The following is a 21,513-nucleotide window of genomic DNA, read 5'->3' on the forward strand; positions in this document are numbered from 1 at the left end:
AGTCTAGGGTTATTTAGAGATCACAAATAAAAGTTACGTTTTATTAAGCATATTTACGCCAAATAAGATATGCCACAAAATGGGAGGATTAGGGACATTATAGTTTCTATTTTTAAAATCTTCTAAAATGTATTTTCAACGCTCACAATTAAATAAAATAAGACTAATAAAAATACACATGATGCTTTCCATGTATAATAATAACAGGACACCACAGGCTGCTCCCCCTGTATAATAACAGGACACCACAGGCTGCTCCCCCTGTATAATAATAGTAACAGGACACCACAGGCTAATCCCCCTGGATAATAATAATAACAGGACACCACAGGCTGCTCCTCCTGTATAATAATAATAATAATAATAACAACAGGACACCACAGGCTGCTCCCCCTGTATAATAATAATAAAAGGACACCACAGGCTGCTCCCCCTGTATAATAACAGGACACCACAGGCTGCTCCCCCTGTATAATAACAGGACACCACAGGCTGCTCCCCCTGTATAATAATAATAACAGGACAGCACAGGCTGCTCCCCCTGTATAATAAAAACAGGACACCACAGGCTGCTCCCCCTGTATAATAATAATAATAATAATAGGACACCACAGGCTGCTCCCCCTGTATAATAATAACAGGACACCACAGGCTGCTCCCCCTGTATAATAATAATAACAGGACACCACAGGCTGCTCCCCCTGTATAATAATAATAATAATAACAGGACACCACAGGCTGCTCCCCCTGTATAATAATAATAATAATAACAGGACACCACAGGCTGCTCCCCCTGTATAATAATAACAGGATACCACAGGCTGCTCCCCCTGTATAATAATAATAATAATAATAACAGGACACCACAGGCTGCTCCCCCTGTATAATAATAACAATAACAGGACACCACAGGCTGCTCCCCCTGTATAATAATAAGAGGACACCACAGGCTGCTCCCCCTGTATAATAATAATAATAATAATAACAGGACACCACAGGCTGCTCCCCCTGTATAATAATAACAGTACACCACAGGCTGCTCCCCCTGTATAATAATAACAGGACACCACAGGCTGCTCCCCCTGTATAATAATAACAGGACACCACAGGCTGCTCCCCCTGTATAATAATAATCATACAGATCATTACCGGCTCCCAAACACAGCGATGTCTCCTTTATCAGCGTTGACCCGGATGTTGACAGAGAATAAATCTTCTTCCGGGCTGAGGACGTAGAAGAGTTGTACGGATCGAGTCGGTTGAAATGCACTGACCGGAAGTCCTTTGTGTACCCTGTTCCGGGTGAGAGGACGCAGAGACAGACAAGGGCTGAGTTCAGTCATGGTAGGGTGTCAATATACAGTGTGTACATCAGCCAGTGATCTATGGGGAGAGGTCTCCTCAGCGTCCCTGGCTGTCTCTCTGTAGCTATGGTTACTGTCTGTCTCCTGTCCTGACTCTCATACAATAATAACCCAAGCATCATACCCATCACAAAGCTGGCCCCTCCCACTCAGGACACATCAGCCAATCGTATGCTAAGGCTGCATAGCGGCTCCTCCCACCACCCGACTATATGGCCGCCCACGCTCCTAACCCCCTGTCATGCCGAGCAATAAGGGACAAGCAGCCAGCCAATCAGGCAGTAGAAACTTATGATGGACGGCAGTAAAGACAAATGAGCGGACATCACTGGAGCTAAAATATGAACCGAGAATTTGTCTCCTCATGAGTCAGGAGTGGCGGCCATTTTCTTCTAGTCTCTTTTAAAGATATGTTCTTACGTCATATCCTCTACCTCTAACGTGTGAAGCGACGAAGGGGGCGGGGCCACAGCTTGTAGCCGCCAATTTAGCCATGTAGAGAGGTAACTTGTTCTATTGTACATTATATGTATGTGGTATTATTATTATATAGATGAGCGGGGACTGTACAGTGATATATGAGGGGAATAACACAGCTCCCAGCACACACTGATATGTGGTATTATTATTATATAGGGGAGAGGGGACTGTATAGTGATATATGAGGAGGAATAACACAGCTCCCAGCACACACTCATATGTGGTATTATTATATAGATGAGCGGGGACTGTACAGTGATATATGAGGGGGAATAACACAGCTCCCAGCACACACTGATATGTGGTATTATTATTATATAGGGGAGAGAGGACTGTACAGTGATATATGAGGAGGAATAACACAGCTCCCAGCACACACTCATATGTGGTATTATTATATAGATGAGCGGGGACTGTACAGTGATATATGAGGGGGAATAACACAGCTCCCAGCACACACTGATATGTGGTATTATTATTATATAGGGGAGAGAGGACTGTACAGTGATATATGAGGGGGAATAACACAGCTCCCAGCACACACTGATATGTGGTATTATTATTATATAGGGGAGAGAGGACTGTACAGTGATATATGAGGGGGAATAACACAGCTCCCAGCACACACTGATATGTGGTATTATTATTATATAGGGGAGAGAGGACTGTACAGTGATATATGAGGGGGAATAACACAGCTCCCAGCACACACTGATATGTGGTATTATTATTATATAGGGGAGTGGGGACTGTACAGTGATATATGAGGGGGAATAACACAGCTCCCAGCACACACAGATATGTGGTATTATTATTATATTTTGGGGGAGAGGGGACTGTACAGTGATATATGAGAGGGAATAACACAGCTCCCAGCACACACTGTGGTATTATTATTTAGGGGGGAGTGGGGACTGTACAGTGATATATGAGGGGGAATAACACAGCTCCCAGCACACACAGATATGTGGTATTATTATTATATAGGGGAGAGGGGACTGTACAGTGATATATGAGGGGAATATCACAGCTCCCGGCACACACTCATATGTGGTATTATTATTATATAGGGTAGAGGGGACCGTACAGTGATTTATGAGGGGGAATAACACAGCTCCCAGCACACACTGATATGTGGTATTATTATTATATAGGGGAGAGGGGACCATACAGTTATATATGAGGGAGATAACACAGCTCTCAGCACACACTGATATGTGGTATTATTATCATATAGGGGAGAGGGGACCGTACAGTGATACATGATGGGGGAATAACACAGCTCCCAGCACACACTGATATGTGGTATTATTATTATTATATAGGGGAGAGGGGACTATACAGTGATATATGAGGGGGAATAACACAGCTCCCAGGGTATCGGTGAAAGCCGGACCGGTCAAGATTCCGGAATGCCGGACTTGGACAGCTCCCTGCAGCGACCTCTGCTGCTGGGGAGCTGTCAGCGGCTCCCTGCAGGACCAGATGCTGGAACGCCGGAACGGACCAGCTCTGCTGCTAAGTAGCTGTGTCCGGGGGTTGTGTAGTGACAGCCTGTCACCGGGAGGGAGGGAGAGATTACAGCCGGCTCCCTTGGACAGACAGCGCGTTACAGCAGAGCTGTTCCGTTTCGGCGTCCCGGCATCTGGTCCGGCAGGGAGCCACTGTAATGATCGATCCCTGCCTGTCACTGACACACCCCCCGGACGGGGTGTCGGTGACGCGCATTATATAGCTGACAGCTCCTCAGCAGCAGAGGTCGCTGCAGGGAACTGTCCCAGTCCGGCGTTCCGGAATCTAGTCCGGTCTGGCTTTCACCTAATCCCCAGCTCCCAGCACACACTATGTGGTATTATTATTATATAGGGGAGAGGGGACTGTACAGTGATGTATGTGGGGGAATAACATATGATATGTGGGGGAATAACATGCTGATATGTGGTAATAATACCACATATCAGCACACACTGATATGTGGTATTATTATATAGGGGAGAAGGGACTGTACAGTGGTATATGAGAGGGAATAACACAGCTCCCAGCACACACTGATATGTGGTCTTATTATTATTATATAGGGGAAGGGGACTGTACAGTGATATATGAGGGGGAATAACACAGCTCCCAGAACACACTGATATGTGGTATTATTATTATTTAGGGGAGAGGGAACCGTACAGTGATATATGAGGGGGAATAACACAGCTCCCAGCACACACTGATATGTGGTATTATTATTATATAGGGGAGAGGGGACCGTACAGTGATAAATGAGGGGGAATAACACACCTCCCAGCACACACTGATATGTGGTATTATTATATAGGGGGGAGGGGACTGTACAGTGATAAATGAGGGGGAATAACACAGCTCCCAGCACACACTGAAGGAGAAAACAGGATTTTGGTACTTACCGATAAATCAGTTTCTCTGATTCCATAGGGGACACTGGACGCCCACTCTGCGCTTTTCCTTTCTGCCAGGGTTGGGGTCATTTTGTGTTATGACTCTTAGAGACCAGTTTTATGTCTCTGGTTGTTTTGCTGTTATTTCAACCTTTTCTTATGTTCTGTGTACTTGCTTCGCCTCCTCCTCTTCCATTTGTTTTTTCTCAGCTCCCCTTGGGCACAGTTTCCTTAGACTGGGGCTTGGATGTTGTTATAGAGGAGGAGGAGCTAGTCACACTTCTTAAAATTTAAAGTGCCAGCTCCACTTAGCACCGTCTATACCCAACTGTCTTTAGCCTCCAGTATCCCCTATGGAATCGGAGAAAGGGATTTATCAGTAAGTACCAATATCCCGTTTTCATACCCAACCCGTTTGCACAGAGGGATGTTTATATTCCAGGTATTAGACCAGCCCAATGAGTTAACTGCAGATACGCTGTTCATTAATGTTAACCAATAATGTATATCCCCAGGGGCTTCGGTGCCAGATATTTGTAACACCTGGCTCCCCCCCCAAACCAGTGGGTTTCCATAGATACGGCAGGGATGCATGTGTAACATGTAAATTTACAGAAAAGAAAATAGTGGATTTTAAGTCCACTAATTCGGGGGAAAATTTTCAAATTAGAGATTTTTTTGAACTGTAGGTTGACTTTTTTGATATATGTGATTGAGTGTAGATGTGGCCTACAGAACGTGGGTCGCACCACAAGAACGTTACAAGTTCGTCTTATGGAACATAAAAGGAACATAATTAATAAATTTAAAACGCACACTTTATCTAGACATGTGGGAAACTACCGAGGGAGGGGGGAATAGAAGGGATCACAGTGAAAGCTATAGATTTTATTAAACCTACTAGAAGAGGAGGAGATAGGTTTGGTATTCTGTGTAAACGTAAAGCCTATTGAATCTTTCGGTTAAAAACTCTGAATCCGCAGGGGCTAAATGATACCGTGGAACTAAATAACATCCATTATTTATGTATTTGAAATCAAAGGTTGACTAGAAGGGATTATCTTCCTTAGCAGATACTCCTAGTAGATTGAAGTGGGCATACTTATTGTTTGATTGGTAGTGTATGGGATAGGGTGTATTAGAAGCTACCTGTCTATGATTAAAATGGTCAATAGACAGGCGTGTTTAAATATTTATATAAAGTTTTTACATGTAATATAGGTTACAGAGTAAATAAGTAGCTGGTTATTATGACTAGGTCTAGGAGATATAGATGCCCTAAGCATATTAGACTAATATTCCAAAGAATGATCTAATGATTGTTTTAGAGTTGACATTGTATCAAAGTGTTTAATTATGGTCAAGGAATATAGGATAAAAAATAAGCTCAATAATGATAAATTATATTTGACTTCATCAAATAAGTGTATTAATAGAGTAAATATAGCATTTAATTATTTATGTATATGTTATCGTTGAAGTAAAAGATGTTTTCTTATATAGTAATGTTTTTTTTTTTATATATATATAGTTATTAATTTAAGGAATCTAATTACCAGGCTATATGTTGACTATAGAGATGGAAACAACTATGGATGTTTGTTTACGTAGATTATTATAAATAATAGTTAAAATTCTAAGGAGGTTTAGATATTATGGATGTTTGTTTATGTAGATTATTAAGGAGGTATTAAATATTAGAAGTTTTAAGATATTACAATTATGTATATTTCCTCGTATTAGGTGAGAAAAACGATTAAAAGAAATTATATGTTAATTAAATGAGCACTGTGAGGGCAAGCGTCTGATAGATCGGAACCAATCTTCTGTAATTAATCACCAGCCCAAGTTCATTAGTGTATGTCAGACCCTTGCAATACTGAGATCTCTGGAGACAGAATCACCACCACCAGATTTGGCTTCAAGATTCTCTCTGTCTATATTTGCGCGATGTACAATAATATAAAGCAGTGTTCTCACATTAGCAACATATCAGAATTTTCACACATTATGGACCTCATTCAGAGCCGGTCGCACAGAGCGTGCGGTCGGTCTGAATGAGGGGAGGACCTCTTGAATTTTCAAGATGTCCTCCTTTGCAGTGGTAAGGCTGTGGGTTAACACCCACAGCCTTACGACCGCCTAAGGTGATGGTCGCGATGGTCAAGGTCTCCCTTGTCGTAAGCCCCAGAGAGCTTTCGTCTCTGAGCCGGAAGCTCTCCACTGACATCACTAGTGATGTCAGTGGGGCCTCCCCCAAACGGTAGGCGTTCCCATGGGAACGCCTCCGTTTGGGCTGCCACCCCCCCCCCCCGGCCTGCCTTCCAAACGGGGCGAGCTGTCAATCAACATCGACAGCTCGCCCCCTTTGGATCGAGACCCGCTACGACCGGCGCTGTCGGTCGTAGCGGGTCTCACGCATGCGCACGACGGCGCCGTCGTGCGCATGCTCTGTGGGGGGCCATCGACCCGGTCCGAGCGCATCGGTGCTAACGACCGGGTCTGAATGACCCCCTATATCTCACTATAGCAGTCATTGTTATTTGTACATGTGGGAGTGTTAGGGGGGTAAGAACCCCCCTTGTTCATAACACTATTTGCATGTTCATTCAAGGTTCTTCAGCTCATAGCTCAGCAGAAATTAGTCTTTGTGCAATATTACACATTTAAAGCTATGAATACTTAAAGCAACACACCATCTCGTAACAAGATGGAGTCTTATGTGGATAGCTTAATAACAGATATATCACGTCTCATAAGTGATGAGAGTATTTTTATGGAAAGTTGATAGGTGAATATACGGGAAAAACATGTACATCGTGCTGATGAGTGCTATATTATGTGGGACACTGTCTTTAGTGTAAGCCTGATTATGCTAGATAAAAATAAAACAAAATGGATGATATCGGTATGTGCTATAATATGTGGGACTCTTAAAATGAACCTAAATGTCCCATAATAATCTAGTATAAATTCAAGCTTGGAAAATATGTTCTATAAAATTGAATAAGCATCATGCCGACTATCGCTCTAACATCCAGTACCTTCATAATTAATACAACCTGATGTTACATGTCTTATATAGGTCTCTATTATGTTGTGCAAAGATACACTGCGCCAATGTGGGACCTTTGTAAATCTAAAAAAATCCAAATGGTTGGACGTTCTTTGTTTTGAATCTAAATCTAAACAAAGTAGTAACGTGGCACAAAAATGAGGCTTGAAACGCAGTAGGCGTTCGAATACCTGATATCGTGGCAGCTTTCGTAATTAAGAACAGCTGAGCCAATTAGAGATGTAAGGATATAAACTGAACAACACTAACACCACACAATCCGTCTCCTGAGGAAGCCGCTGATATTTCTAAGGCGGAGAAACGCGTAGAGGGAGAAGTGTGAGATTGCAAGCCAAGCGAGGGGACCACTGGCTGCCTACAACTGAGGACTGGCTAACCACACCGTATACTGATCACCGACGGGTGACTGTATTGGATATTTTTCCGCACTGGTGTATGGACACTGCATGTCTACAGAGCTAAGAGAAAAATCACAGTAGGAAGAGTGGTTCTTTGCAGTCTATACGTAATTAGGAGTGGCTTACCTAAAGAATAGCCATATGATTTGGGAATACTGAAAATCAAACCCTGATATATAAGGGGGACTAATTTGTCTTTCTGTGAATGAAATTGGATACAAGAAGATTCTTTATACAGCTAGAACTGTGTCGTTAAAATCACATGTTGAGGCAATCAATATCTGTGTTTCAGTAACATTATTTCCTTGGAACTAAACGAAAATTGATACTTGTTACCATCCTAAACACGGATTACTCAAATGAAGTGTGGCTAACAGTAGTGTTCACTCTAGCTCCGGCGGCAGGCAGGGCGCCGGAGCTAGAGAGGGCAACTATGTGTCTATAAGACGCGTCCCCTTTTCGTCATACTGTGGGGCGTGCCCTGCACTTACGGACACGCCGGGCAGCCCCCAAGCGCTGCAGATAGGGAGAATAGATGCCAGGCACATGCGCCCGGCGTCTATTCTCCGGCGGTGAACGGGCCACCGCACATTTCTTCACCCGCGGGACACTGCGACCCGCGGGTGAAGACGGCACCCGCAGGCTGTGAGGGCAGGGCGCTTTTTGCCCTCCTTCTGGAGGGCAGGGTGCTTTTTGCCCTCCAGAAGGAGGGCAGGGCGCCCCGCTAAAACAGCCTAGCGGGAACGCTATAACAGTATATGGTAAATTAGCTACTGGAATATTGCTCAGTGCTGAAGTATTGGTGCTTATATTTAATATATCTACTATATGATTTAGAGATAATTTTGAGAAGGGCAAAATTGTGTATATTGTTACAATTAATTCTTAGTTGTTTCCTTATGCTTTAATTTTATGCTTATTTTATGTTTATCCTATATCAACATAATTTTTTATTTTTATTATTTTTTCATTTATCATAGTTATCATGTGTTTTTAATCGTGTGTGTGTGTGTGTGTATATATATATATATATATATATATATATATTCGATCATTCTCCATTTTTATAAAAAATATTTAACTTTATTAGCGCCTGTCAGTGTGTGTTTTTGGTTTTCGGTGCCAAGCATCAGCTGCTCCTGTGGTTTTTCCACCCAGGTGTAGATGCTATTTTGTGTGAGTGCCATATTATTTGTGGTGCTATACTATGTGATGGGCAATATGTGAAGTGCCTGGGGCGTAAATACAGGAGTCAACGGAATGCGGTAGCCAGCGCTGGAGGGGGCACACTGACCTCTTCCATTGCTCCAGGTTCTGCTTTATGCCAAGGCTGGAAAAACAGGGAGCCCAGGGAGAATGTGCCACTGATTTTCCTCTCCCATGGCCCGATCTCTAGGGACAGATCTCCAGCAAGGACACTGCACCAATGTACATAAAAGGGGCAGGGCTGAGGCTAGAGTGCATGGCCCTTCCTTCCTTTGTTGGATCTACCCCCTCACGCTGGACCTGCTGCCTCTACTTTTGCTGTGGGCGCAGTGAATAGAAAGAATAGAAGACCCTGATCAACACACATGTAGTGTTTGTGTGCTGGGGTGTTGGTAGTTGATTTGGGTAGGAGTGTGTGTGTCTGGGTCCTGCTGCTGGGGTGTTGGCAGTGAATGTAGGGGGAGAGAAAGTGTTTATATAGGTGCTGCTGTGGTGTTGTCAGTAAATGCAAAGGGAGAGAGAGAGAGTGTGTCTGGCTGCTGCTAATGTGTTAGTAGTGATTACAGGGTGAAGAGTGTGTGTCTGGGTGCTGATGGGGTGTTGGCAGTAAATGTAGGGGGATAATATGTGTCTGGGTGCTGCTGTAGTTTTGGAAGTAAATGCAGGGGGAATAGAGTGTGTGCCTGGGTGCTGTTGGAGTGTTGGCAATGAATGCAGGGGGAATGGTGTCTGTCTGGGTGCTGCTTCGGTGTTGGTAGCACATGCAGGGGGAGAGAGTGTGTCTGGGGTGCTGCTGGGGTGTTGACAGTGAATGCAGGGAGGAGGTTGCATGTCTGGTTGCTGGCAGTGAATAAGGGGGGTTTTGGTGCTGATTTGGTATTTGTAGTAAATTCAAGGAGAGAGAGCATGTGCTGGGGTGATAGTAATGAATACATGGGTAGAGGGTGTGTCTGAGTTCTGCTGGGGTGTGGGCAGTGAATGTAGTGGGGGAGGTGTCTGGGTGCTGCTGGGGTGTTCACACTAAGGGCCTGATTCAGACCCGTTTGATAGGCTGCGTTCGCACACAGCGAAAGGGTCCGAGTATGCAAATCCCGCGATCGCACGGCCTGGCTTAAGGACGCCCTCTATGTCTTAGTAATTATGGACGGCCATTAAACGCCGTTTTGATGCTCAGACACGCCTGCGTTCGCAACACCACTCCCCCGTTTACAAGCACCTTCCTGTGTCACTACCCTCAAACGTCACTTTCACTCAAAGTAGCGGGCCGTCTGTTTATTCCGAGCGATCGCGCAGACTGGCTCGCGCATGCGCAGACAGGAGACAATCGCCAGCTTGTGCGAGCGGGCCTGACTCAGGCCCTAAATGCAAAGGTGGAGAGTGTGTATGGATGCTGCTGGGGTGTTGGCAGTGGGGGCAGAGTGTCTGGGTGTTTTGCGGTTGTTAGTAATGAATGCAGGTGGGGTCTGGGTGCTGCTGGGACGTTTGCAGTGAATGCAGGTGGGGGAGGGTGTGTCTGGGTGCTGCTAGGTTGTTAGTAGTAAATGCAGGGGGGGAGAAGAGTGTGTGTCTGGGTGTTGCTGTAGTGTTGTCAGTGAGTGCAGTAGAGAGAGAAGGGCTATTTTTCAGCAGGAACTCAATTCCTGATCCTCTTATTAACTATGGGCCTGATTCAGAGCCGGACGCTCTAAAAGAGCGCTCGCTCTGAATCAGGGCGTTTTTTTTTTTAATTTTTGGAGCGGCCTCCTGGCCGCTCGCTTAGCTGTGGGTGACCACCCACAGCTATAGCAAGCGGCCATGATGATGGTCGCAATAGTCAAGACCATCGCGACCATCGGGCTTGCGATGAGACCCTTGTGGTAGGGTCTCGTTCATCGCAAGCCCCAGAGAGCTTTCGGCTCTAACAGAGCCGGAAGCTCTCCACTGATCAGTGAGGCCGCCCCCAAACGGCAAGCGTTCCCTCGGGAACGCCTCTGTTTGGACAGCCACCCCCCCTCCCCCGGCCCGCCCACCAAAAGGGGGCGAGCTGTCACTCAACATCGACAGCTCGCCCCCTTTGGTGCGAGACCCGGAGCGACGGATTGCCCGCCGCTAGCCGGGTCTCGCGCATGCGCACGACGGAGCCGGCTCCGTCGTGCGCATGCGCTGTGGGCCACCATTGACCCGGTTGCGAGCGCTGAGCATATGTGTGTATATAATATATATATATATATTATATATATATATATATATATGGCATGTCTCCTGCTCCGTGGAACAAAAATAGGCGGCACTCATCCGGACTTGGTAAAACAAGTGAGTGGTTTTAATCCAACATGAACCGACGTTTCAAGGCCCCAACGGCCTTTTTATCAAGGTGTGAATAACAAGAGATAAGTAAGTGCTTACCTTAAATCTAGTGATCAACAAATGAGGTCTCTGGTCCAGCAGCGCGCCTCCGTGCGGCGGGTGTCGCTCATTGTGTGACGTCATCAAGCGGCGTCGTGTAGACAGGAGAGGGAGGCAGTGCCAAAGCTGTCTCCATGGAAACTGTCAAATACAGTCCCGCAATGTGGGCGGCTCACACTACGCACGGAGGGTAGCGCCGGGGGACAAAGTGAAATAATTAAAAGTGAATGGATGCATAAACATACTAAAAATAATGTTAAGTACGTGAGTAGATAATAGCATATGGTGTAAAAATAGATAGATGGAACAGATGTTATACAGTGATGCTAAATATATGTAAAGAATCCCCCTTCAGGGCTACTGTTCTATATAAAACATATAAGTCATTAACTGGCAAACACAGGACCGAATTAACTCATAAGCAGTCCCAATAATGGTATCAGAGCATTAAATTATGCTATAAATTATTGATTATTGTCAACAGAAGAAGGCAACAGTATAAGATGTACGATGTTTTTATACACATGATGCCCAGGATATCTTCTCCTTAAGTCCACGCGGGTGTACTGTGTCCAGTAAAGTAATCCATTTGGTTTCCAGCCGCAACAGTAGTTTAGCTCGATCACCTCCTAGTAATAAAGGAGCAACGTGATCTATGATCTTATATCGTAAACTTGTAAGTGGGTGGCCGGCTAATTTAAAATGGCGAGCCACCGGTTGGTCAGAGTCTCTACCCTGTATGGCCAATTTGATTGATGAGCGATGAATGGCCATTCTCTCTTGGAACATACGAGTATTTTGACCTACGTAGTTCAAGCCACAAGGGCATGTGAGTAGATATATTACATATCTAGACGTGCAGGTTAAGACGTGCTGTATATAATACTTCTTCCCAGTGTGAGGGTGACAAAAACAAGTAGAGGGTACCATATAGCTACACGTGACACAAGAGGCGCAACTATTAACAACCAGGTTTTTTGTATATAGTACCACTTTGAGTGGACGTCAGGGAGTGTGAGGTTATGTCTGCTTTCACCAAAATGTCCTTAAGGTTTCTACCTCTCTTATAACTGATGAGAGGAGAAGTTGTAGATAATGAGACGAGATCTTTGTCCGTGCGCACTATCGGCCATAGAGCTTTCGCAGCTTTGGAAACCACAGGACTGCTGAGGGTAAACTCAGTAACAAATGGGATGCTGTCCCTCTTGGTGGATTTTGCTGTTGGATATAGCAATTGATCTCTAGTCATCATTAGTACCTCCTGCTTGTGTTTTAAAAGTGTACCCTTGTTATATCCCATGGCTTGAAACTTCTGAATAATTTTGTCTATTTCAATCTCCATCTGGGTGGAGGTGTTGGTGGTCCTAGCCACTCTCATCATCTGGGACTTGGCAAGACCATTTTTGAGTGCTGGCGGATGAAAGCTGTTAGAAACCAAAAGGGTGTTTCTATCCGTCGGTTCATGTTGGATTAAAACCACTCACTGCCAAGTCCGGATGAGTGCTGCCTATTTTTGTTCCACGGAGCAGGAGACATGCCATATATCAATCTTTAGGCAGGCACCCCAGCGACTTACCCATATATCGAGTGCCCGTCTACATGCTAATATATATATATATATATATATATATATATAGTGCATCCGGAAAGTATTCACGCTTCACTTTTTCCACATTTTGTTATGTTACAGCCTTATTCCAAAATGGAATAAATTTATTTTTTTTCTAAGAAATCACATGTTCATAAACACAGCCTTTGCTCAATACTTTGTTGATGCACCTTTGGCAGCAATTACAGCCTCAAATCTTTTTGAATATGATGCCACAACTTGGCACACCTATCTTTGGGCAGTTTCGCCCATTCCTCTTTGCAGCACCTCTCAAGCTCCATCAGGTTGGATGGGAAGCGTCGGTGCACAGCCTTTTTCACATCTCTCCAGAGATGTTCAATCAGATTCAAGTCTGGGCTCTGGCTGGGCCACTCAAAGACATTCACAGAGTTGTCCTGAAGCCACTCCTTTGATATCTTTGCTGTGTGCTTAGGGTCGTTGTCCTGCTGAAAGATGAACCGTCGCCCCAGTCTGAGGTCAGGAGCGCTCTGGAGCAGGTTTTCATCCAGGATGTCTCTGTACATTGCTGCATTCATCTTTCCCTCTACCCTGACTAGTCTCCCGGTTCCTGCCGCTGAAAAACATCCCACAGCATGATGCTGCCACCACCATGCTTCACTGTAGGGATGGTATTGGCCTGGTGATGAGCGGTGCCTGGTTTGCTCCAAACATAAAGCCTGGCATTCACGCCTAGGAGTTCAATCTTTGTCTCATCAGACCAGAGAGTGCTTGCATTTTGGCAAACTCCAAGCGGGCTGCCATGTGCTTTTTACTAAGGAGTGTCTTCCGTCTGGTAACTCTGCCATACAGGCCTGATTGGTGGATTGCTGCAGAGATGGTTATCCTTCAGGAAGGTTCTCCTCTCTCCACAGAGGAATGCTGTAGCTCTGACAGAGTGATCATCGGGTTCTTTGTCACCTCCATGACTAGGGCCCTTCTTCCCCGATCGCTCAGTTTAGACAGCCGGCCAACTCTAGGAAGAGTCCTGGTGGTTCCGAACTTCTTCCATTTACGGATGATGGAGTCCACTGTGCTCATTGGGACCTTCAAAGCAGATATATTTCTGTACCCTTCCCCAGATTTGTGCCTTGAGACAATCCTGTCTCGGAGGTCTACAGGCAATTCCTTTGGCTACATGCTTGGTTTGTGCTCTGACATGCACTGTCAAGTGTGGGACCTTATATAGACAGGTGTATGCCTTTCAAAATCATGTCCAATCAACTGAATTTACCACAGGTGGACTCCAATTAAGCTGTAGGAACATCTCAAGGATGATCAGGGGAAACAGGATGCACCTGAGCTCAATTTTGAGCTTCATGGCAAAGGCCGTGAATACTTATGTACATGTGATTTCTTAGTGTTTTTATTTTTTTTATTACATTTGCAAAAATCAAAAAAAAAAAAATTTTCCACGTTGTCATTATGTGGTATTGTGTGTAGAATTTTGAGGACAAATATGAATTTATTCCATTTTGGAATAAGGCAGTAACATAAAAAAATGCGGAAAAAGTGAAGCATTGTAAATGCTTTTGGGATGCACTGTATGTATGTATGTGTGTGTGTGTGTGTGTGTGTATATATAATATATATATATATATATATATATATCCACCCCCAGTTCCTGAACCTATATTTCGAGAAAAAATAGCCCTGGGGGAGAGTAAGAGTCTGGTGCTGCTAGTTTGCTGGCAGTGAATGTAGGGGGAGGAGAGCGTGTGTCTGAGTGCTGCTGGAGTGTTGGAAGTGAATGTGGAGGAAAGAGGGGGTGTCTGGGTGCTGCTGGGCTATTGGAAGTGAACGCAGTGGGAGAAGAGTGTATGACTGGGTCCTGCTGCGGTGTTGATAGTGGTTTAGGGGAGTGTATGTGAGTGCTGCTGGGATTTAAGCTGTAAATTTACTTAAGTGTGAGTTTTTAGAAGTGGAGCTGTTGCCCATAGCAACCAATCAGCCTCTAGCTATTATCTTCTAGAAGGTGCTAGTTAAATGTTAAGTAGAATCTGATTGGTTGCTTTGGGCAACATCTCCACTTCTAAAAACTCTCACTTAAGTAAATATACCCATAAGTGTTGATAGTATATGTGAGCTGAAGGGGAGGGGGGCATCAACAACTATCTTATCTCTGGGCTTGTGTGTGTGTGTGTGTGTATATATAATATATAATGTGTATATATATATATTTCTATTGGGACCTATATTATGTGGGTGCTATTTTATATAGAGTGCTATATTATGTGGGGAGCTATATTATGCGGAGTGCTTTATTTTATGGGGTGCTATATTTTGTAGGGAACTATAATATGAGGTGTTCTATATGTAATGTGGAGTGCTATATTACATGGGATGTCATTATGTATGGTGCTATATTATGGGGGATCTATACTATGTAGGAAGCTATACTATGTAGGGGGCTATACAATGTGGGGAGCTATACTATGTGGGGCTATACTATGTAGGGAGCTATACTATGTGGGGTGCAATAATATGTGGGCAGCTATACTATGTAGGGGTATATACTATGTGGGATGCTATATTATGGGGGATCTATACTATGTAGGGGGTTGTACAATGTGGGAAGCTATACTATGTAGAGGGCTATACTTTGTGGGGGACTATACAATGTGGGAAGCTATACTATGTGGGGATCTATAGTACTATATAGGGAGCTATACTATGAAGAGAGCTATACTATGTAGGGGGCTATACAAAGGGGGAGCTATACTATGCAGGTCTATATTATGTAGGGAGGAATTTTATAGGGCTAATCTATGTGGAGGTGCTATACTATGTGGCAGTAATACCCCCATAGAAACACCAGCCTGTAGTCACCACTCTCCCCCTGTGTGGTAATAGGCAGCACTAATAGTAACACTGTATAATAATGCCTCAGTGACATACAGGACATCATGTGTCTATGGAGGAACTCAGCCCTCACTGCTTCCTCTCACACGGATTAGGATACACACAGGACTTCCGCTATGTGCGCTCCACCTGACTTCCAGTCCGTTCCAAGAACCAGAAAGGGATTTATTCTCTATCAACATCAGGGTAAGCACTGAGCAGTGAGGAGACATCGCTGTGTCTGTGAGCTGGTAATAATCTGTATGATTATTTTTATACAGGGGGAGCAGCCTATGGTGTCCTGTGGTTAATATTATTATACAGGGGGAGCAGCCTGTGGTGTCCTGTGGTTATTATTAATATTATACAGGGGGAGCAGCCTATGGTGTCTTGTGGTTATTATTATTATACAGAGGGAGCAGCCTGTGGTTATTATTATTATTATACAGGGGGAGCAGCCTGTGGTGTCCTGTGGTTATTATTATTATTATACAGGGGGAGCAGCCTGTGGTGTCCTGTTGTTGTTGTTATTAATATTATACAGGGGGAGCAGCCTATGGTGTCTTGTGGTTATTATTATTATACAGAGGGAGCAGCCTGTGGTTATTATTAATATTATACAGGGGGAGCAACCTATGGTGTCCTGTGGTTATTATTATTATTATACAGGGGGAGCAGCCTGTGGTGTCCTGTTATTGTTATTATTATTATTATTATAATACAGAGGGAGCAGCCTGTGGTGTTTTATTATTATTATTATTATTATTATTATTATTATATAGGGGGAGCAGCCTGTGGTGTCCTGTTGTTGTTGTTGTTGTTATTATTATACAGAGGGAGCAGCCTATGGTGTCCTGTTATTATTATACAGGGGGAGCGGCCTGTGGTGTCCTGTTGTTATTATTATACAGGGGGAGCAGTCTGTGTTGTCCTGTTGTTATTATTATTATACAGGGGAGGCAGCCTGTGTTGTCCTGTTGTTAATATTATTATTATTATACAGGGATAGCAGCCTGTGGTGTCCTATTATTATAATACAGGGGGAGCAGCCTGTGGTGTCCTATTATTATAATACAGGGGGAGCGGCCTGTGGTGTCCTATTATACAGGGCAGTGTTCTTCCCAGGCTGTTTCTTTTTGGGTGGTCCACTCGACAAAAATACCCTGCTGCCTGGAACTCACTCGAGACGGCACTTTCCCCTCCAACACCTCCTAGTTGCCAGAAAGATGTTCAGCTACTGCCCACTGTGTGTACTGACGCCGGATGTGGGGGATGAAAGAAGGCCCTGTGATGTTAAAGCAGCTGAATTTCTGCAGCGTCACAGTGCAGGGCAGCGTCAGGCTGGATGGCAGAGAGCTTTCACCCTGAATAAAAGCAAGGGCATGCTGTCTGGCGTGAACAGTTGTCTGTGCAATTTGAAGAGAGCGGTCCTCTGGCAGACTCCACTCTCTCATGTGTTTTGTAATGGGAGCATTCTGTGTAGCCCGTAATTGAGGCCAGTATCTGGGAGCTGTTAAAAACATCATTAGCATCCACAAAGCAATTAAGCTGTATCTGGGGACTTATAAAAAATTATTTGTGTCCGTGACACAGCAATTGAGACCACTGGGCCTCTAAGAAGAAGATAAGAATTAATATATAAAATGTTAATCTCAAGTTTAAATTAGCCTGTGGTGCCTTGTTTTTATTACTATACAGGAAAAGCAGCCTTTGGTGTATTATTATTATTTTATGTAATTGTCAGGATTGAAAATACTTCAACAGTTTTAGAATATATCAATATAGAGACTAAAGTATCACCCATCTCCCCAATTTATGACTGATCTTAATTGGAGCAAATGTATATCAGAGGTCCTAGACTCCTGGCAGTGAGTTGTGCTGGTGTCACCTTTAGCAATAGGGTCATTCCAAAATGTTTTATATTTAAATATTGACTTCTACATTTCAAGGTCACATAATGTAACCTTTGAACTTGAATATCTAAAACAAAAAAGGGTATGTTTAATTTTTTTGTACATCAGGTGTGTTATACAGCTAAATACAATGGCCCTCATTCAGAGCCGTTCGCTATTTGCGGTCGTTCGTTCAAAAACAAGGGGTGGCTATTCAAATGATCCGTTCGCACATTGCAGTCTGTTCACACCTCTAAGTCTGAACGAGCGAGCAAAACATACGCTCGTTTATTTGATAAAAACGCCCCTTGGCCGTTCGCACCATACGTCATGTCCGCTATTTACGTACAGCGTATGAACTGCTCGCTATTCTTGTGGTTGGTTTTTTTCAACCGCTATTTTGCGAGCAGTTCTGAGTTAAAAAAAACCAAGTGACGTGGTCAATGACGCTGCTGTATTAATTATGCACTCCCTTAAAACGCCCGTTTTGACCTTTAAGCACGCCTGCGTTCGAATTCCACTCCCCCGTTTTCAAGCACCTTCCTCTGTTACCACCCACAGACGCCTCATTCTGTCACTCAAAATAGCAGGCACTCGCTATATAGCGTACAACCGATTTTCGGCCGCACTGACTGGTTCGCGCATGCGTACTAAAAACCGTACGCATGCGCAGATGTGCGAACATCGCTCGGAACGAGCGTACTGCCGCTAGCGAGCGGCTCTGAATAAGGGCCAATGTCTCTTTGGTATAAGTTTCATTTTGGGATGCCTTTGGGAACAGGAGTAAAAAAAAACAATATTAGGTACGGCAGTGAACACTTTTTGCACTAACCATGCAACTGGCAAGTTCAGACTTGTCTTGTGTCCTTCTCAGTCGGGTTGAGAACTAGTGATTAGGGATGGGCATTGGTGGGGTGTCCATCGATGGTTATTATCGGTGGTAACCATCAATGGCACACAAACTATGGTGAACCATCCATAGTTTACACCCTTTCATGATTCATCCTGGTTGCTTCCACTTCTGTGTCATCAATATCATGTGCTTGATCCTTCCTCAACAGTTAAAGAATCCCTTTTACAAAATTTTCGAAGGTTATCGCAAATCATTTGATCACTATTGACATGGCAGTATTTGTCATCCATGGTAGCACCTTCCTTATTTGTTTTCTACCGCTGCTGTGTCCTTTAATATCAAATGGGTTGCAGCACTAATGTACTTATCCATTTGTCACACTCTTGATCAAACTACTACTATTCACTGATAAATTATATTAGATAACCTGTATCACTAGTAGGGATGGCCATAGACTATCAAGGATTCAGAGCCTTAGCCATCGATGGACACGTGGGAGAGATGGTTGCTGTTTTTTTTTTCCTGGATGGAGCTTAACCCCACTCCCTGGCGCTCGCTAAGCTCCACCCCAGCTTTTTAATGTCCCGCATCCTGCTCTTCCCCCAGCAGCGGTGGCCATCGAGGGGTGCAAACCATCCATGGTTCAAAATCAATGGTAATCACTGATGGACCCATCAATAGTAACCATCGATGGACACCCCACCTTTGGCCATCCCCAATCACTAGCAGAAGCTGCACCAGACAGCAAGAGACACTTCGAGACAAGTCTGAACTCTCCAGTTGCATGGTTAGTGCAAGAAGGGTTCAACTGCCATACTTAGTAATTTTTTTACTCCTGTTCCCAAAGGCTTCCCAAAATGAAACTTATACCAAAGAGAGATTATGTACAAAACAATTAAACACACTTTTTTAGATATTCAAGATCAAAGGTCACATCCTGTGACCTTGAAATGTAGAAGTCAGTATTTAAATATAAAACATTTTTTTTATGAAAACTATGGTTCCTTAGCTTCGAAACAAGACCAACATGAAGCTTCTACCTTACCATATATTTATTATACTTTCTCCTAGACAACTGAGCTTTGAGGAACCAAAGTCTTTACTATATGTCAGGCGTGAGGATGAAATGTGACACTGATTCTCTGAGAATGGACACGAATAGGAGTCACATGACTGATAGGATATTAAACCTCGCCCTGAAGATTATCTGCCTGCTGACTGGGGAGGTGAGAGGGTCTGGTAGTGTCACAGTGACATCACTTTCATATCGTAATAATATAGGGACATGACTGGGGAGGTGAGGGGATCTGGGAGTGTTACAGTGACATCACTTATATCTATAGTAATAATACAGGGACATGACTAGGGAGGTGAGAGGGACTGGGAGTGTCACAGTAACATCACTTATATCTATAGTAATAATACAGGGACATGACTGGGGAGGTGAGGGGATCTGGGAGTGTCACAGTGACAATTTATATCTATAGTAAAATACAGGGACATGACTGTGGAGGTGAGGGGATCTGGGAGAGTCACTGTGACATCACTTATAGCTATAGTAATAATACAGGGATATGACTGGGGAGGTGAAAGGATCTGGGAGAGTTACTGTGACATCACATAGCTATGGTAATAATACGGACATGATTGGGGAGGTGATGGGATCTGGGAGTGTATGCCGTGATAGTGTATTTTTCAATACACAGGATTACACAGTAGTGAAGAAGATATCTGGTGAGCATGAGACTCCCAGCAACCGTCCATGTGTGTCAGGAGGACTGAGTAGGACCCCGAGCCCCATCACGGTGCCTCCACCTCACTCACTAATACATGAGAGAGACAATGACCAGAAGATCCTGGAACTCACCAACAAGATCATTCAGCTGCTGACTGGAGAGGTGACTGCTGGGAATGGGACATTATACAGTAACACCAGGGGATGTGTCTGGGTGATGACTGTATCATTGTATGTGTGTCAGGTTCCTATAAGGTGTCAGGATGTCACTGTCTATGTCTCTATGCAGGAGGGGGAGTATATAGAAGAACACAGGGGTCTGTACAAGGATGTGATGATGGAGAATCACAGGCCCTTCACAGCAGTGGGTAAGAGGATACTGACATTTATTGTACAGGGGAGAGCAGGTATGGGGGCCCCCTATATACACACATCACCTGATAATCACATATATACAATGTACTCAGTCACTGTGTGTCCTACAGATGGAACCAGTAACAGAAATAGCCCAAAAAGATGTCCCCGTCCTCTTTATTTCCAGGATTGTACAGAGGAGAATCGCAGAATCCCACAGGAGCATCAGGTAAATGGGATTTAGGGTCTCGCCAAATGCCAGTGACTTTCACTAGATGATATGTAGAGAAGCTCTGATATTCTTCTGTTTAATCTTAATGATATCGGACATTATATTGTGTTTTTTTTTATATTGCTTTGTGGAATATTTAGGTTGAAGATCTGACTAATATTAAAATAGAACTTAGAGAGGGAGAAGAAGAGACGTATGTGACTGATATGAAGGCAGAAGATATAGAGGGAGAAGAAGAGATGTATGTGACTGATATGAAGGCAGAAGATATAGAGGGAGAAGATGAGACGTATGTGACTGATATGAAGGCAGAAGATATAGAGGGAGAAGAAGGTACATATGTGACTGATAATAAGGCAGAAGATCTAGAGGGAGAAGAAGAAACGTATGTGACTGATAATAAGGCAGAAGATATAGAGGGAGAAGAAGAGACGTATGTGACTGATAATAATACAGAAGATATAGAGGGAGAAGAAGAGACGTATGTGACTGATAATTAGGGATGTGCAGGCTCGGATAGGTTCGAGTTTGCACGTGGAGTTCGGATTTTTCCCTCCAAAAAAACGGAACTCAGAACGAGGCAAAACGTCATCTTGCATGGACGAACATCATCATTCCTTGTCTTTTGTCCAGGAATGATGATGTTCGTCCATGTAAGATGACGTTTTGCCTCGTTCTGAGTTCCG

At 44.0% G+C, this 21,513-nt stretch overlaps 1 protein-coding gene and 1 pseudogene across 2 annotated transcripts in view; both read left to right on the forward strand.

The window, feature by feature from the left end:
- Positions 1–21,513, forward strand: part of LOC148474908 (uncharacterized) — an 89,206-nt pseudogene that overhangs the window by 57,488 nt on the left and 10,205 nt on the right. The gene's annotated exons all lie outside the window — the stretch shown is intronic.
- On the forward strand, positions 1,798–21,374 carry LOC148474909 (uncharacterized). Its single transcript, XM_088458017.1, has 6 exons — positions 1,798–1,867; positions 19,578–19,732; positions 20,213–20,404; positions 20,531–20,609; positions 20,727–20,824; positions 20,968–21,374. Exons 2-6 carry the CDS (start codon positions 19,613–19,615, stop codon positions 21,325–21,327), a joined length of 849 nt encoding a protein of 282 aa, XP_088314143.1. The 5' UTR covers positions 1,798–1,867; positions 19,578–19,612; the 3' UTR covers positions 21,328–21,374.

This window comes from Taudactylus pleione, unplaced genomic scaffold (assembly GCF_031769625.1).
Source record: "Taudactylus pleione unplaced genomic scaffold, aTauple2 ptg000800l, whole genome shotgun sequence".
Lineage (NCBI taxonomy): Eukaryota > Metazoa > Chordata > Amphibia > Anura > Myobatrachidae > Taudactylus > Taudactylus pleione.

Excerpts from the sequence above, each read along its gene's own strand:
- LOC148474909 (XM_088458017.1), top strand. The coding sequence starts at position 19,613 with ATGTCAGGCGTGAGGATGAAATGTGACACTGATTCTCTGAGAATGGAC. Across the intron at positions 20,610-20,726 it reads CAGGCCCTTCACAGCAGTGG|ATGGAACCAGTAACAGAAAT; the intron begins GTAAGAGGATAC and ends TGTGTCCTACAG. Across the intron at positions 20,825-20,967 it reads GAATCCCACAGGAGCATCAG|GTTGAAGATCTGACTAATAT; the intron begins GTAAATGGGATT and ends TGGAATATTTAG.